At 39.8% G+C, this 18,290-nt stretch overlaps 2 protein-coding genes across 2 annotated transcripts; one reads left to right on the top strand and one right to left on the bottom strand.

Moving 5' to 3' along the window:
* The first annotated feature begins 225 nt into the window (after positions 1-225).
* Positions 226-2,525, top strand: LOC125222889 (3-methyl-2-oxobutanoate hydroxymethyltransferase 1, mitochondrial). Its single transcript, XM_048125756.1, has 5 exons — positions 226-759; positions 952-1,158; positions 1,225-1,371; positions 1,927-1,980; positions 2,068-2,525. The coding sequence occupies exons 1-5, from the start codon at positions 337-339 to the stop codon at positions 2,302-2,304; spliced, it is 1,068 nt and encodes a 355-aa protein (XP_047981713.1). The 5' UTR covers positions 226-336; the 3' UTR covers positions 2,305-2,525.
* Positions 2,526-2,950: 425 nt separating this feature from the next.
* Positions 2,951-4,328, bottom strand: LOC125222890 (WRKY transcription factor 22-like). The gene is made up of 3 exons (XM_048125757.1): positions 3,906-4,328; positions 3,716-3,826; positions 2,951-3,624 (listed from the first exon to the last, which is right to left on the bottom strand). Exons 1-3 carry the CDS (start codon positions 4,238-4,240, stop codon positions 3,207-3,209), a joined length of 864 nt encoding a protein of 287 aa, XP_047981714.1. The 5' UTR covers positions 4,241-4,328; the 3' UTR covers positions 2,951-3,206.
* Between the last annotated feature and the right edge of the window lie 13,962 nt (positions 4,329-18,290).

Genomic DNA, 18,290 nt, shown 5'->3' with positions numbered 1-18,290 from the left:
CATTTTTCCGTATTTGTGTCATAAATTTAATTCCGTAATTTGCGTGATTGTAATTTATTTGTTTTTTATAATTTTGTCGGTCTATAGCTATGCTATTGTTTGTCCAGTTTCTTGTCCTGATGATACAAGGAGGGGTTTTTTGTCTTGATGATATGGCAGAAGGAGTTTTTAGCCGGGCTATTATTGGCCTAAAGCCAAATTGAATAATAAGTCAACAGAATTTACGAAAATTGAAAGTCGTGCCGCAGTTCATTGCTTCTCCTCCAACTACCCAATCACTTCCTCTTTCCCGGCTCCGCTGCTCCCTCCCACCGCTTCCATCCGCCTCCAGCAAGGATGTTTTCTTCCCTCTGTAAAACCCTCCGCAGTTCCTCCGTCACCAAACGCCGCGATTCTCCGCACTCCATTCTCCGCTGGCTCAGCAACATCCCGGAAAACACCGTCTACGGCGGCCCGATGCCACAGAACCCTAGCCAGCGCGTCACGCTCACTAACATCCGGCAGAAGCACAGGAGGGGCGAGCCTATAACCATGGTCACGGCCTACGACTACCCCTCGGCGGTGCATTTGGACACCGCTGGCATCGACGTTTGCTTGGTCGGCGACTCCGCTTCCATGGTCGTTCACGGCCACGACACCACCCTCCCCATCACGCTCGATGAGATGCTCGTCCACTGCCGCGCCGTGGCTCGTGGCGCCAAGCGCCCCCTGCTCGTCGGGGACTTGCCGTTCGGAACCTACGAGTCCAGCACTCAACAGGTCATGCTTCATTATGAACACTAGGTGTTTGTGAAAATGTCACTGAAAAATTAAGTATGGGATCATTGAAACTAGTTTCATCATCGCTTGTGTGTTCAATTCCATGAACATATGCCTAGATTTATGTGCATAGTTATGAATCAGATTTGTTAGAATGTATGGTTGGTGATTTGCAGTTTGAATTATGCGCAGGCAGTTGATACGGCTGTGAGGGTACTGAAGGAGGGAGGAATGGATGCAATCAAATTGGAAGGGGGCGCGCCTTCAAGGATCACAGCAGCTAAAGGTATTGTTGAAGCTGGTATTGCGGTGATCGGCCACGTGGGGCTCACACCGCAGGCGATCAGTGTTCTTGGAGGGTTCAGACCTCAAGGCAGAAACATCGATAGTGCAGTCAAGGTAGTGCTAATGAAATTTACCAAGGGTAGCATGTGACATTCTCGACTGATTCTCTTGATTTTGTAGGTTGTGGAGACTTCAATGGCATTGCAAGAAGCAGGATGCTTTGCTGTAGTGTTGGAATGTGTTCCTCCACCGGTGGCGGCTGCAGCAACATCGGCGCTTCAGATTCCCACCATCGGCATTGGGGCTGGACCCTTTTGTAGTGGCCAAGTTAGTATAAGCTTTCTTCATTTTTTTCTTGAAATCATAGTTAACCATGTTAATGTTAGATCAAATTGATCCCAGTACGTGTATAGATAAATTGAGACTTGTAATTTCCTATAAATTCCAGATTGTTTATACAATCAAATACTCATAAAAGTAACAATTGTCATCTAATGTCAAACTCAATTTGGTGGGAAGCAGGGGATGGATGGGAAGCTGTTGAATAACTGGTTTGTTCTTGGCAGCTGACCAGCATTCGAGTTATCTACTCTCACACATTTCCTTTTCACGCTTATGCTTCCAAATACATTTAGGCGTGGATAGACATTCTGTTGTGCTAGTTAGACCAGACAAGCTTCTTCTCCTAGCCATGCCTCGGGTTCTTGTTCAGTGACTAGCTTGCTGTTTCGCGTCTTATTATTCAATAATAGATAGCTTGTGGAACCATAATGCGTTCCTGTTATACATGTGATGAACTAATCCTCTATTTCGGATACAAGACTGTTATGCCATTTATATTAGTTGCTTGTGACAGATATACAATTTTAACTTTTTGTGCAGGTTCTAGTGTACCATGATCTGCTTGGAATGCTACAACACCCTCACCATGCCAAGGTTAATTCCTCAAAATTTGTTTTAAGTCTTCTCATTACAACTACTTATTTTTGCTGAGGTCTAACGGGCTTCATTTCTTCTGCACAGGTCACTCCCAAGTTCTGTAAACATTATGCCCATGTAGGAGAAGCCATCAACAAGGCTCTTTCAGAATACCGGGATGAAGTAACGAGTGGGGCTTTCCCTGGCACAGCTCACAGCCCTTACAAGATTGGAGCTGCTGACACTGAAGGCTTCCTACAAGCATTGGAGAAGCTAGGTTTGAGTGACGCAGCATCTGCAGCAGCTGATGCGGCTTCAAAGATGGAAGCCCAAATGAAGTGAGGAAGACATATGCCAAACTGTACCAAGACTACTTTGGAAGACAAGCATCGTCATATCTCACGATTGGAGTAGAAGATTACTGTAGTATAGTGTTGGAAATGCTTTATGGGCAGCGTTCTTGTCCTAAAACGAAGGTGATGCTTGCTTAGTGACATTCAACGGTCTCGGGTTTTGAGTCACCATAACACGGTCTTTATATTTGAATGATACACAATTTGATATTTCTTGGCCTATATAGATGCTAGTTTTAATGAAATAATGCTCACCATCTGAGTGCGTGGACATGAGAATTGCTTTTCAGTACAAAAAGAAAGGTAGCAATCATTTCGGTCAATTTCCTTAGCGATTGTGGCTGTGTTGATTGTAGTAGCACTCTTGGTGGATGTGGAGAAAATGAGCCCTCTGTTTTATGAATGGCTTGATAAACTGCATTTGCTCATACAATTTGAGTTCGTTGAATCACTCTAAAAAATCTTGATTTTCAATTGGTAGTTCGCTACTTAGATTAATATCATAATGCTTCTAGAAATTTCCAAAGCCTCGGCACATTCCACTTTGGTGTAGGAATAATTGGGCGACAGACCCACCAAAACCCAAACCAGAAATCATCGAAACCCCATTAAAAGGAATGTGAAAAGGTACCGAATTAAGCATAATCATAAAATTCTTAATCATGATTTCATTACGCATAACAATAAATAACACCTTTTCTCATATATACATGATTGAAAAACTACCAAAAAAAAGATGAAATAAAAAACACAATGTCATGTCTAGATTCTTTACAACTCAGCCCACACCAGAATAATAGAGAAAAATACTGTAGTAGTATAAAAAATGTTGACTTCTACAAATACTAAAATAAGAAGCATCTAACTATCTAATCACTTCTCCTCCACCGGTCAACGGCCGCCGGCGGTGGTGGTGGTTTTAGCGCTAGTGGACAGCCACGGGAACTGCAAGTGGGCGGAGCCAGCCGTGAAATCCTCCAAACCGGCGAAGAAATCGTCATCCAAAGCCATGTCCGCAACGCTAAAAACGGCGTCGTCTTCGTCGTCGGCTAAATCCTCCTCTCTGCTGCTCTCCAGCTTCTCCGGCACCGGCGAGAGGCTCTCGGACGGTGAGAGAGAGGAATTCTTGGAGGCGGGAGGCTCAGCCGGCTTGTGGCGGGTGCTGCCGGCGAGGGAGTTGCGGTGGGTGGGCATGGGGTGGTTGTGCTCCGCCGTGTAGGTCACGATGAACATTCCCGGGTCGGATTTATTCCGCTCCACTTGCTTCCTCGCCATACAGCCTTTTGAGGTGCTGCATCTGTAATAACCCCTGAAAAATCATTCCAAAACACACATCTTTATCATCCAATTTTCACAATAAATAAAATTGAAAAAAATAATTAAAAGGTAAAAACACACACCTTGGATATGGAGAGCCTTTGATTGGTTTCTGCCCGTATTTTCTCCACGACCACACGTCGGAAGATAGATTCTCGGCTGCCACGTGGCAAACCTTCTTGTTGTAGCACTTTCTGTAAAATGCTCCATTTAGTAAGAAAACTGCAAAAAAAGAAGAATCCAATCTTGAAATTCAAATCCAGGCTAAAATACCTTCTTTTGGGCCTTGGGGTGGGAGTGTGAGAAGCAGTGATTTTTGGGGCATTCGAAACAGAGAAAGGCTGCTGCGTTTGCGTTTGCGGCGGATCTTGCGAAATCGGCAAAGAAAAAGGGATTTGGGATTTGGGGAAAAAGGGTTGGTAGAGATCTTGTGGAACGACGTCGTTTCGTCTGGGCTGGAGCAGATCTTGGAAGGAAGAGACCGAGAAGTTATGAGTATGGAGAGATTCAAAGGATCTGGTGTTGTTGTTCGTTGCTGCTGCGGGGGAGGGGGCGGTGAGGGCGGCGCAGCCTCTGACGATGGCGTGGAGATCCCAGTCATCCTCCATTTCTTTGCTTCTGGTTTATGGTTGAGGGACAAAAGGAGGCGCTGACTTTTTAGAGAGAGAGAGTGGTGGGGGGGGGGGGAATATGTAAATGAGTGGAAAAGAATAGCAAATCTATTATTTAAAGAAAGAAAGTGGGTGAGCAGAGGAGGATGAATTTGGAGGAAGTATTCTTGCTTTTCTTGAAATAAATAAATTATTTAATATTGGGTGGGTTGACATTGGCGATTGTCAAAGGGGCGTTAGAAAAGAGAAGAGGTCCACGCGGTTTTGTATGGCACGTGAGAGAGGGGACGGAAACAAGGCACGTGGTGGAGGCCACCACCTCGTTTCTCTCTCCTTTGTCTTAAACCGCGCCTGTCACTGTAGCTTGCCGGCGAACACAGGCGCTGTCTTCACACTCACACTCAACACCATCTCTCATCGCTTTCTTTACTACAGATGCATCAATCCACCACCTACGCACTGGTATGGGTAATGGGTTCGGATAAAGATAAACCAGATGGAGTAGTTTGTTGTCTCCACTCCGCAAAAGGAGCTATATTAAAAACTAAGTGTAGAATAGCTATAAAATAAAGAATAAATAATCAAAAAAATCAAATTCTTGTCAATCCATTCCACGTCTTTTAAAATAAATAGTCAATTATATAAATATAACTATGATATTTTTTCTCAAATTATCTAATTAATTTTTATTTGAGAGAATCATTACTCGTATTATTTAAAAGTTGAAATTCGTGATTTTTACGAATTTGTATATCAATTTAGGCTTATGTATTTTGGCTTCCAAATTACATACAACATAAATTTTCCTCAAATTTAAATTAAAGTGAAAATTGCAAAAAATGTCAAATTTATTATGCTTTGGCTATTTTTTAAAGTCGCGGGATTAACCATAATTTGATTAACTTCATGAATATTTTTGGCAATTTTTTTGGAGTATCACATTTTCTTTTCTTTTTTTTTAATATCCCACAAAAGAGAATATATCTATAAAATTAATTAATTAACTTCAAACATTTTTTTAAAATATACCTGTTTACCAATTCATTGACTCAGTTTTAGATATGAGCTTGAAATTTTGACACTCCGTACGAATTAATTAAAATTGACATTTATAAATAAAATTGAATTTTCAAAAATTAAAATTGGTGTGGGCGCTGCATCTAGTATGGACATGGTATTACTATGCGTCAATTTTCATAATTACTAGTCTTTTGGACATGTTTATATTATTATTAAGTTGGCAGTTTTTTTATTGTGAACATTTAATAGAATAATATTGTTATTGAAGTTGTTAAGCGGTTGTAAAACTATAAATTGGACTTTTTCTTTAGAATCTTGAGATAAGGATATTTTCATGGTATCGATTAATTGTATTGGTAGTTATTGACTTATTGCGCTTACTAAGTCTCTTACACATAGGTTTACGCTCAAAATGTTTGCTTCTTCTTCTTTGAAATTTCTTCTTTTTGTTATTATACTAATTGATAAATTTCCCATAAAAGGTGAAAGTTCATGATTTTTTCCATCAACATTTGAGATGTGAGAAATATTAGAATTCGTAAAAAATTAGTGACTATTTTTCTTTAATAATTTTGTATTTTATATTGGTGATGAGAATTTGTAACGACTTTTAAATGTATTGCAAGATTCATGTGGACTTACAGCAAAGCATTTGCTTCTATGTGAATGCGTTTTAACTTTTAATTATATCTTTATTTTCTTTTGGAAGCTTGTTTCGCCACACTGCATGCATTTATTTTATGAACGAGTTATAAACAATTAAACACCTACAATTGAGTTTTCCAAGACTTCACCAACTTTATTTCTATAAATACTACTAGTATTTCCGAATTCACGTTCCATGCTAGTATATAACAAAGTAAAATATGGTATGTAATGTATACATTCCAAAATATTCAAGTAATTAAATATGTGGGTAAAATGTAGTAGTACTCATACTAGTGGATAGACAAGAATATGCAAGAGTGTAATCCACAAATAAATAATTAAGTACAAATGAGAATGATTGCGGTGGAAACGGAGCTGTCGTGGGATTGAAGATGGAGGAATGCACAACACAAAACATTTATTTTAAATTAAATTGGATGGAAAAAACTAAAAATGTAAAAAGAAAAAAAGTAGAGTAGTGAAATTGCTACCCAATCCATCTGTGCCAACCGCAAATCCTTCCATCAATATAATGCTACTCAAAAAATGGGTCAGCCCAAGGAAGTATAGCAAAAATTAGAAATGCGAAATATGATTAGAAGACCTAAATCAATATGATTATGGAGATAGACTGGACAGTTAGGTAAAGCATTGTCATTGTTATCGACCTTTTGGCTAGATGGATTATAGATAACTACCATTTTCCTCCACTATTAGAGGCACTCTTGAATTATTCAATCAAATCAATCCCATCAATTTCTTATCTTTATATAATGCATTATTACTAACATGTTACTAGTACTAGGTAAATATGCATCTCCAATATTTCTCCATCACAAGCTTTCTTCTCCTTTTGTCATTCAAAAAAAGCCTTAGATTTCGCTCTACTTCTGTGGTAGCTCATCATGCTAATGGCTTCGTGTCGAAAGAGGGATCTTTCGAGCAGATTGTCGCTTACATACTACTCCCTCCATCCCAATTTAGGAGTACAATTTAGTTAGGACACAGGTTTTAAGAAATTGTTGGAGTGTATATAATTGAAGTGAGGTAGTGATTGTTGGAGTGTGTAATAATTGAAGTGAGGTAGTGGAAAGTGAGACCCTTTTGACTTTTTGTGTGTTTAGGATTTTATTTTGTTTTATTTTTATGAAAGTAATGGAATTTGAGTGTAAATTTCATCAACAATGATGTTAAATTTTATGTCTAAATATGATAAATTTTAAATAAGACTCTTTAAACTGAGGCGGATGAAAATAACAAAATATGACTCTAAACAAGGACGGAGGGAGTATTTAGAATTAAATTAAATTACAATTGTGAAGTGGAGGAGTATTAGTGTATTACTATATAATAATGAATTACTGAAATTTACTTTACATTGAAACTGGATCCAAATTGTATTAGTAGTACATTTTTAAGTGGATCACAATATGTTAAATAGGCTCGATATATAATTTCTCTAACTATCAATATATAATTTCTTTAACTAAAATCTCGTAACACTAGTTATTAATATGGCCCAAAAGTAAGCCCAACTTAAGTTGGGCCAACGTCTTAAGCTCATTTACTGTCCTTATCCATAAAATTTCAACAATTTTCCAAAAACAATAAATCAAATAAAGTGAACCACAAATTTTATCTTTCTAAAATATATTTTGTATCTTTTCGGTCCCTAAACTAAGAACTCAAATGAATATTGTCCTATGTCTCTGAGAGATGCAAACTATAACTTGATGTCATTTTGTTTTACTTTTTTTACTCCGAGCCTTAAAAATGAACTTACGCCAGTGAGGTCCTGAATAGGGGTGGGTCGATACGATATATCATATCGAAAACGTTGTATCGTGTTTCGTATCGAAAATATCGATATGAAAGAATTTCATATCGTTATCGTATCGAAAGTTTCGATATATCGACTTTCGATAAGGATAATATCAATATCGTTATCGTATCGAATACCTATATATCGAAAAATATAATTTCAAAACTGAAAAATAACACAAAAATTAATAAAACTTCAACACAATGAAATAAATAGTGTTCTTATTAGGGTTTCATATATATATTTTCTAAATATATGAATGAATTAATTGGATTTATATATATTTATAATTTTAAACTTCAATATGTATTGAATTTCAATATGTTTCGATATATTCGATTGTTGGAATCTATGCCCGGTCAATGGACTTTGACCAATTATAATTTCAACGAGACATTTAGTTTTGTAAAATTAAATGATATAGCGTCGATCTACGTTCGGAGTAGATGACCGTGGTATATTTATTTTCTCAAATCCGATTCCCGGTGAGTGAGAAATAATTGTTTAAAGTTGTGCAAAAATTGCAAACTTAATGAGCTATGAGAGGAGATTAGGGAATAATTAAGAGAGTTAATTATCCCACATTGAAAGTTTCAACCTTATTAAACTAGTATTTAATAAGAAGGATTATTACATGTAATAATTATAGTGGACTAAGATGGGCTGTAAGAGCCCACACGCGCGCGCCGCCCGCCCCGCCCGCCCCGCCGCGAGCCGCGTGCCGCGAGCCTCGAGCCCGAGCCCGTGCCCGTGCCCGTGTCCTTGTCCTTGTCCTTGGACTTGGACTTGGACTTGGACTTGGCTTGGTCAATTGGGTCTTTGGGCTGTTCTTTGGGCCTGGTCGTGGGCTTGGTGCTTGGGCCTAGTTGCGGGCTTGGCCCAAGTCTAGTGGGTCTAGTTCTTTTTAGACCACCACCGTTTCCACGTCAGCGAGCCAAGCGGGATGCCACCTCGTCAGTATGACGCGGTAAGCCAACGTGGCTGACACGTGATAGTCCACGTCGTGAACGAATCTAGAAGCTTCTAGACTCAGCCTCTCTAGCTCTGAGCGCGTAACGGCTTGTAACGCCCGAACGTTACAGCTCGTAACCGACGACCGTTACGGTCTAGCATTAATGACGGCCATTATGGCCGTTGACCCCCTGCAGTGGACCGAGCCTATAAATAGGCTAGCCATTCCATGCATTCTACACACATCAAACACTAGAAAGCATTCTGCATCATACACTCTCTCCTCTCTCTGCATTGTTCTTCTGTCGAAGCTCTGCCCTCTCCTCCATCCAGTTCGCCGGAGCTCTGCTGATAGCGGTGCTGCTTCACCAGAGACGTAGCCGTTTTATCTTTGGGGACGAAACGCCAATCCGAAGAGCACTACCGGGGCGTATCTCGTCTTGCGGAAAGAGGACTCCTCGACTCGGCTAATTTCCTGTTCTACAGTTTATTAGTTTCGATTTCCATTTGTAATTTTCGTTTCAGTTCTTTTGTGTATTCCTTCTTGTAATCCCTAAATCTCCAACAATCGCAAGACGAGATATAACTTGCTTTTGAAGGGATCTGGACCTAAAACTGAAACTAAAACTTTCGAAACTATAATCACCTTTGCTGGAGATGTCGACTGAATCCAACACCGCCGCTGCCACCAATCCGGCCACCACCGCCGCCATCATCTCCTCCACCATGGCGAACACCGGACCAATCCCCACAATGGTCCCTACCCCTGGGTTCACCTCTTCGTCTACATTGTCATGGGGGTTTACGAACCCCTTTGGGCCCACTGTTGGATCATCCTCTAGTGGGTCGGTTGGTTCCACTTTTAGTGGTTCCTTCGGATCCTTCAATGGATCGAGTGTTGGGGCCTTCGGGTCCAACACGGGTACCGGTTCCTTCGGATCTGGTACGACCATGGCGGGCTCTACGCCCAACATGAATGGTGGGGGCTCTATGCCCAACCATGTTGTTGGCTCCTTCGGGGGCAACGGAATTGGTTCCTTCCAAGGACCAAGTGCGGCACCTTTGGCACCAAGAATGATGCCACCCGCCGAAAAACCACCTAAATTTGGAGGAGCTGACTTCAAGAGGTGGTATCAAAAGATGTTGTTCTACTTGACAACATTGGGCATCGCCAACTTCCTCACGGAGAACGAGCCGCCCGCGCCAAGTGATCAAGAGACAAGTGTTGAGGTCATGGCGGACTATGAAGCATGGCGCAAAGGAGATTATCTTTGTAAAAATTTTATTCTAAGTGCATTAGATGATAGTTTGTACAATGTATACTCCCTTGTAACCACATCAAAAGAGATGTGGGAAAGCCTAGAGAAAAAATATAGTATCGACAATGCCGCCGGTACGGAACATGTTGTAGTATCCAAATTCATGGACTACAAAATGGTCGACTCTAGACCGGTCATGGAACAAGTTCAAGAGTTCCAAATGATCATCCACGGACTCGCGGCTGAAGGGATGAATTTGCCCGACAACTTTGTGCGGTGCATACTCATTGAGAAGCTTCCTCCTAGTTGGAAGGACTTCAAGCACTACCTCAAGCACAAGCGAAAGAAGATGAGTCTTGAAGACTTGATCGTGAAGCTGCGCATTGAAGCGGATGTGCGCAAGATCGATCAAAAGGCTAAGGGCTTTAGCCCACTTGATGCCAAAGCCAACTTGTTGGAGCGGGGCGGACCCTCCAACAAACGCCCCCGCCCAAATCAGAAAGACAAAGGGAAGGGAAAGCAGCCTGCAAAGAAATTTGAAGGCGAGTGCTACAAGTGTGGCAAAGTTGGCCACTTTGCCAAAGACTGCCGCAGCAAGAAGAAGAAGCCGGCAGCCCACGTCGTTGAGAAAGAGTTCAAGGACTGGAATGAAGATGACCTCGTTGCCGTGGTCACTGAAGAAGTCAACATTGTTGACAACAAGGGCGGCTGGTACATCGACACCGGCGCTACTGCTCATGTTTGCTCCGATAGGAGCAAGTTTGCCTCCTACACTGCTGTTGAAGGGAGGAAGATCAACATGGGGAATCAAGCATCGTCCGAGGTCCTCGGCATTGGCAATGTGATACTCATGATGACATCTGGAGTCACGATCACTTTGAAGGATGTGCTACATGTCCCGGACATCCGCAAGAACCTAGTGTCAGGATCAATACTAGTTAATAAGGGGTTTAAACTTGTATTCGAGTCTGATAGGTTTGTTTTGTACAAGTTTGGGAAGTCCCTCGGAAAAGGTTATGTAACCGACGGACTTTTCAAGCTTAGTGTGGCTACGCGCCTTGTTCCAAAGCCTTTGGCTAACAATAATAATAAAGCATCTACTTCCTCTTATTTGACCGAGTCTTCAAATTTGTGGCATTGTAGATTGGGACATGTAAATTCAAAAGCCGTAAAAAGATTAGTAAATTTAGATTTACTAAAGGCAATTGAAGTAGATACCCAAGACAAATGTGAAATATGTCTTGAGGCAAAAATGACTAAGTTACCGTTTCACTCAGTTGAACGAAAAACAAAACCCCTTGAATTAATTCACACGGATGTATGTGATTTAAAGATGGTGCAAACTAGAGGTGGTAAAAAGTACTTTATCACTTTTATAGATGATTGCACAAGATATTGCTATATTTATCTTTTAAGAAGTAAAGATGAAGCAATCGAAGCGTTCAAAAATTATAAGAACGAAGTTGAGAATCAACTTGGTTGTAAAATCAAAGCGATTCGAAGTGATAGAGGAGGCGAGTATGTAGCCCCGTTTGAGGAGTTATGCAACGCAAGTGGTATAATTCATCAAACAACTGCTCCATACTCACCACAATCTAATGGTGTAGCGGAACGCAAAAATCGAACTCTAAAAGAGATGATGAATGCGTTACTACTAAGTTCAGGATTACCCCAGAACATGTGGGGGGAGGCTATTTTGACAGCCAACTATATCCTAAACAAAATTCCACTCAAAGGAAAAGACATCACTCCTTATGAATTGTGGAAAGGTAGGAAACCATCCTACAAATACCTCAAAGTGTGGGGGTGTTTGGCCAAGGTGATGGTTCCCCCGCCCAAAGAAGTTACAATTGGCCCTAAAACAGTCGATTGTATCTTCATTGGATATGCACTTAACAGTAGTGCATATAGATTTGTTGTTCACAAGTCTGAAATATCGACTATTACAGTAGGAACAACAATCGAGTCAAGGAATGCCGTATTTCTCGAAAATACATTTCCTTGCAAGGACAAAGAAGAAGTCCCAATCAATTCCGAGACAAGAATTGAAGATGAGGCCACTAGTTCTAAAACAGTGGATGAAGCCACTAGTTCTAAATCCGCGGATGAAGAGCCTAAATCGCGCAAGCGAGTGAGGCATGATCCAAGTGATGCAGTACTAAGACGTGGTAGTAGGGTCAGAACACCAAAAACATTTGGTCCTGACTACATTGCTTTTATGTTGGATGAAGAGCCAACGTCAATAAAAGTAGCCTTCGATGGCCCAGACGGGTTACATTGGAGAGAAGCTGTTCAAAGCGAAATTGATTCAATTTTGCTAAACCACACTTGGGTGTTGGTTGATTTGCCCGAAGGTGCGAAACCTTTAGGGTGCAAATGGGTGCTTAAAAGAAAATTTAAGGCCGATGGAACAGTGGATAAGTATAAAGCCCGATTGGTAGTAAAGGGTTTTAAACAAAAGGAAGGACATGACTTCTTCGATACCTATTCACCTGTAACGAGGATTACATCTATCCGAGTGCTTCTCGCGATTGCTGCATTGCACAATCTTGAGATTCATCAAATGGATGTTAAGACTGCGTTTCTAAATGGTGAACTAGAGGATGAAATCTATATGGAACAACCCGAAGGGTTTGTAGTGCCCGGACAAGAGAAGAAGGTATGCAAACTGGTTAAGTCCCTCTATGGATTAAAACAAGCGCCGTTGCAATGGCACTTGAAGTTTGATAATGTGATGTTATCAAATGGGTTTAAAATCAACGAGTGTGACAAATGTGTCTATATTAAGAGCACTAATAATGGGTACGTTATAGTGTGTCTCTACGTTGATGACATGTTAATCATGGGGAGTACCACTCAAGTGATTAACGAGACAAAAGCCATGTTAAAGAGAAACTTTGACATGAAAGACATGGGTCTAGCCGATGTAATTCTTGGAATGAAAATTCTAAGAACATCCGATGGAATCATCTTAACCCAATCTCATTATGTTGAGAAGATATTGAAGAAATTCAATGCCTATGATGGCGCGCCGGTTAAGACTCCAATTGAACTCAATGTTCACTTGAGCAAAAACAAGGGCGAACCCGTTGCACAAGAAGAATATGCACGGGTCATTGGGTGCATTATGTACTTAACTAATTGCACTCGGCCGGACATTGCTTGTGCCGTGAACAAGTTGAGTCGCTACACGAGTAATCCAAGCAAAGAGCATTGGAGAGCTCTTGTAAGGGTTTTGAGATATCTAAAACATACTCAAAATCATGGGCTACACTTTTCGAGATACCCCCCGGTACTTGAAGGGTACTGTGATGCGAATTGGATATCCGACAATAAGGACTCACTTTCAACAAGTGGATACGTCTTTACTATTGGGGGTGGTGCTGTCTCGTGGAAATCCACGAAACAGACATGTATAGCCCGTTCAACTATGGAATCAGAATTCATAGCTTTAGATAAAGCTGGGGAAGAAGCCGAATGGCTTAAGAACTTCCTTGAGGATATTCCAGGTTGGTGTAAGCCAGTGCCTCCAGTGTTGATTCACTGTGATAGCCAAGCCGCTATCGGGAGGGCGAACAATGGCTTCTATAACGGCAAGTCTCGACATATTCGACGACGACATAATACCGTGAGACATTTGATCACAACAGGCGTGATTACAATTGACTATGTGAAGTCAATAGATAATCTAGCGGATCCGCTAACCAAAGGGTTAAATCGTGATCAAATGAATAAGTTGCTAGAGGGAATGGGTTTGAAATCCACAAACTAAAGAATTGTCATAGTGGTAACCCAACCATGATGACTGGAGATCCCAAGAACTTGGTTCAATGGGAAAACTAAGCTATGAGAGTTCGTGAGAAACACTCATCGACATCTATTCCCTAGAGAGCAATAGAGTGTTTGAAAACTTGCCTTGTGGTGAGGATAAGTCTATGACTTTTAATGATTTCTAAGGATCTCAAGGAGATTGAGTTCTCAAAGAGACCGAGTAGGGCAAGATACTCGAGTAGGAATCACCTATGTAAGTGTGAAGTGTGGCCGCTTCAAATTACACACTTATGAATCCAAAGTGGTGTCCAAGGCCGCAAAGGACACAAAACGTGAGAACGGATGAGGTTGAGGTGTTTAAGTGTTAACACCATTGTCTCGGTGCACGCCGTGGGGGACTAGTTCAAAGCATCGCGCTACTAGGCCGCCTGTGTATCCGATGGCGTTGACTATGGAAGGTTCAAAGCTAAAAGCTACCTATCCTTATGCTTATATACCTCTCGAGGGTTGAGCTTGTGTCTGCATGCATTTGCATTTGGCTATTTCCACTCATGTGGGGGATTGTTGGAATCTATGCCCGGTCAATGGACTTTGACCAATTATAATTTCAACGAGACATTTAATTTTGTAAAATTAAATGATATAGCGTCGATCTACGTTCGGAGTAGATGACCGTGGTATATTTATTTTCTCAAATCCGATTCCCGGTGAGTGAGAAATAATTGTTTAAAGTTGTGCAAAAATTGCAAACTTAATGAGCTATGAGAGGAGATTAGGGAATAATTAAGAGAGTTAATTATCCCACATTGAAAGTTTCAACCTTATTAAACTAGTATTTAATAAGAAGGATTATTACATGTAATAATTATAGTGGACTAAGATGGGCTGTAAGAGCCCACACGCGCGCGCCGCCCGCCGCCGCCGCGAGCCCGCGAGCCGCGAGCCCGAGCCCGCCTCGCCCGAGCCCGTGCGTGTCCTCGTGCCCGTGTCCCCTTGGACTTGGACTTGGACTTGGATCTTGGCAATTGGTCTTTGGGTGGTCTTTGGGCTGTTCTTTGGGCCTGGTCGTGGGCTTGGTGCTTGGGCCTAGTTGCGGGCTTGGCCCAAGTCTAGTGGGTCTAGTTCTTTTTAGACCACCACCGTTTCCACGTCAGCGAGCCAAGCGGGATGCCACCTCGTCAGTATGACGCGGTAAGCCAACGTGGCTGACACGTGATAGTCCACGTCGTGAACGAATCTAGAAGCTTCTAGACTCAGCCTCTCTAGCTCTGAGCGCGTAACGGCTTGTAACGCCCGAACGTTACAGCTCGTAACCGACGACCGTTACGGTCTAGCATTAATGACGGCCATTATGGCCGTTGACCCCCTGCAGTGGACCGAGCCTATAAATAGGCTAGCCATTCCATGCATTCTACACACATCAAACACTAGAAAGCATTCTGCATCATAAGCTCTCTCTCTCTCTGCATTGTTCTTCTGTCGAAGCTCTGCCCTCTCCTCCATCCAGTTCGCCGGAGCTCTGCTGATAGCGGTGCTGCTTCATCAGAGACGTAGCCGTTTTATCTTTGGGGACGAAACGCCAATCCGAAGAGCACTACCGGGGCGTATCTCGTCTTGCGGAAAGAGGCCTCCTCGACTCGGCTAAAAGTAGATTGTGGATTTCATGGGGTCTAAAACGAAAGCAAATTGCACTATTTTTTGTATCACTAAAACGACGGAATATTCTGTCACCCATTTTAATCTCTTTAAACAACGGCTATGTTTGTCAATATAAATTAGTTATATTTTGGTTGATTAATGTCAATGTCATCCATTTTAATCTCTTTAAAAACGGCTATGTAATTACATTCAGTGGCAAAGCGTAAATATGGGCTGGATAAAATCTTATTTATTGGGCTGACCTCAAATATATTCTAAATTAAGTATATCTAATACTAGTAATATAACCAATAACACCTCAAACAGAGAAAAAAAAACTAATAAAAATCCAGCTAAAAGTCCGAATTACTCCCTCCGTCCGCGAATAGGAGTCTCGTTTTTTCATTTTAGTCCGTCCGCGAATAAGAGTCCCGATTCACTTTTACCATAAACGGTAATAGGGTCCCTTCCACTAACTCATTTCACTCACATTTCATTTAAAACTAATTTATACAATTGAGACTCATATTCCACTAACTATTTTCCACCTATTTTTCATAACATTTCTTAAAACTTATGTCGGCCATGAATGAGACTCCTAATAACGGACAGAGGGAGTATTATGGAAATGTATTTTTAAATTATTTTCTCTATTGAGCTCAAAGGTATGTCGCAAGCCAATAGCTTTAAATTGAGGAAGAGAACAATGAAGTTACTACATTGGAATATAGAGAGTATGTGATTATAGAAAAAATTACAAGGGGATAGCACTTTTTCCTAGCAATTGAATCTCAATTACCGATTAATTAAACAATTCGCATAATTTGTTATGTGCACTATCATCGTAATTTGTTAGTACTATATTTCAGTCATCTGTATAAATTAATAATATATTATTGTTGGTGTATATGTATGATGAAATAAAATGCACATGATAACATAATAAAATAGTAATAAATTATGCCATCTTAACTAATTCAGTGGCGTGCGGGTTTGTCTTTATCATTATTAAAGAAGAAAATGTGGCAATTATTTTGTTTACCCTTCGTTAATCTTTTGCATTTGAAGCTACATGATAAAAAAAAATATTAATATAAATTTGTTATTGCTTGCCACGTCAACTATAATGCTATAAACAATAACTCGGTTAATTAATGGAGTAATATACAACTCATATTATAATTAGTTGCGTGGTGTGATGATATATTATATTATACCTATATGATATACTATTTTTATTAGTTGCGAATCCATGTAATATCATAATCTGTAATAGTGGGGGAAAATAATATAAGCATATTTTAAGTTGTTTTTTGTTCGTCGCAGATTGCAGCAAGATTTGCCCCTCCGTTGCCAACTACACTACGCTCCTGCGAGCAAGTTGTTTTTAGCTCGTTTTTAGAAGTATGGCTGCATAATTGGTGGAATAAGTGATATGAATGTGAAGAATTAAAATTTATATTTGTATTTTGTATGTTGAATTACCAACAAAAATGTAATATAATTATCATATAGGAGATGATTAGATTATAATTTCAAAAAAATTATAACACTACAGAATATGATGAATTCTCTATGAATATAAAAAATGTCACACTTTAGTAAACAAGTCTATAATCACTTATTCGTTAAACAAGTGATGCATCTATTTTATACTACTGTACAAATCTCTACCATTTAAGTACTGAAAATAATTCACATGTAATTATGGATTATTGAAGTGATAAAAGAAGAACTGAAATCCTATTTTCAATTGATTCTTATTTTATCCAGTATTCCATATACAACATAGTACAAGTTACAACCAATATCATTAAATTTAAAACCAATAGTTTTTTCACTAATAAATTTTTTAAAATGATTACGTGGCATGTCACAATCTTGAAGAGGAAATAAGTGGCAAGATGCCAATTCGAGTTTTTGAAAGGCCATTATTCTCTTGATGAACAATTTTACATCGATTAATTAATCAAATGGAATACTTGCAGTGATAAGTCTAAACTCGACGACATACAAATAACGATATAGTCAGAGAAATAATTAAACTGTGATTGTGTCATGCCATTATTAATTTGTCGATAATAATAATAATATCAATAATAAATTAATAATCCATGTGAATGCAGATTCGATTCTTTCTATATCTGACGGCGACACAACAATTCCATACCTGACTCCGCGGCATTAAATTGATCACAGGTATATTTGCCAAACTAGCCTCACCGCCTTCTTTTACTAAATTATTTAATCATCCAAAAATATCAAAATAAAATGTCATGAATCTATTTGCAATAGTACCATTTTTGTCATTAAATTGATACTCGACATTTCAACATATAGGTAATTTTTTTGACATTGATACATAACTTTTAAACATTTTTTCAATTTCGAAACAATTCATTTTACCTTATTATGAGTAGTATCGATGTGACCATATAACTATGGTATGGAACATGACATCTATCCTAATTTCATTGAAATGCAACTAATGAGATATATTCCACGTCACGTCAAATGGTCATGTAGAGTTACATGCTAGTAGTAATTGCAGTCTATTGACCTCTAGGAAAAATTATAAACACTGTCTCTCATTTTGATAAAATACAAAAAATACCTATGACATGATTTGTGTTAAAATGACAATACTTCTTAAAGTGACACCGTGACATCACGTATCCAATAATATTATAAATGCTACACAATAATAGTATAAACGCTAGCTGTCTAGTGTATTAGATATTGCTGGCCGAGAAAAAATTGTCGTCTAGTGTATTGGATATTGTTGTTTAGTGTATTGAATATTGCTGGCCGAGAAAATTTACCCTTGAGCATTTTTTATCATTGCTACATGACAGCTAATTATTCGTCCACGTATATAAATGATTGTTTAGAAATGATGATATGATATTATTTTAATAGGTGTTGTCATTTGAACTAC

The sequence above is a fragment of the Salvia hispanica genome, chromosome 4 (genome assembly GCF_023119035.1).
Source record: "Salvia hispanica cultivar TCC Black 2014 chromosome 4, UniMelb_Shisp_WGS_1.0, whole genome shotgun sequence".
Classification (NCBI taxonomy): domain Eukaryota; kingdom Viridiplantae; phylum Streptophyta; class Magnoliopsida; order Lamiales; family Lamiaceae; genus Salvia; species Salvia hispanica.
The sequence above is the reverse complement of the archived record's forward strand: the minus strand, read 5'-3'. Positions and strand labels throughout refer to the sequence as shown.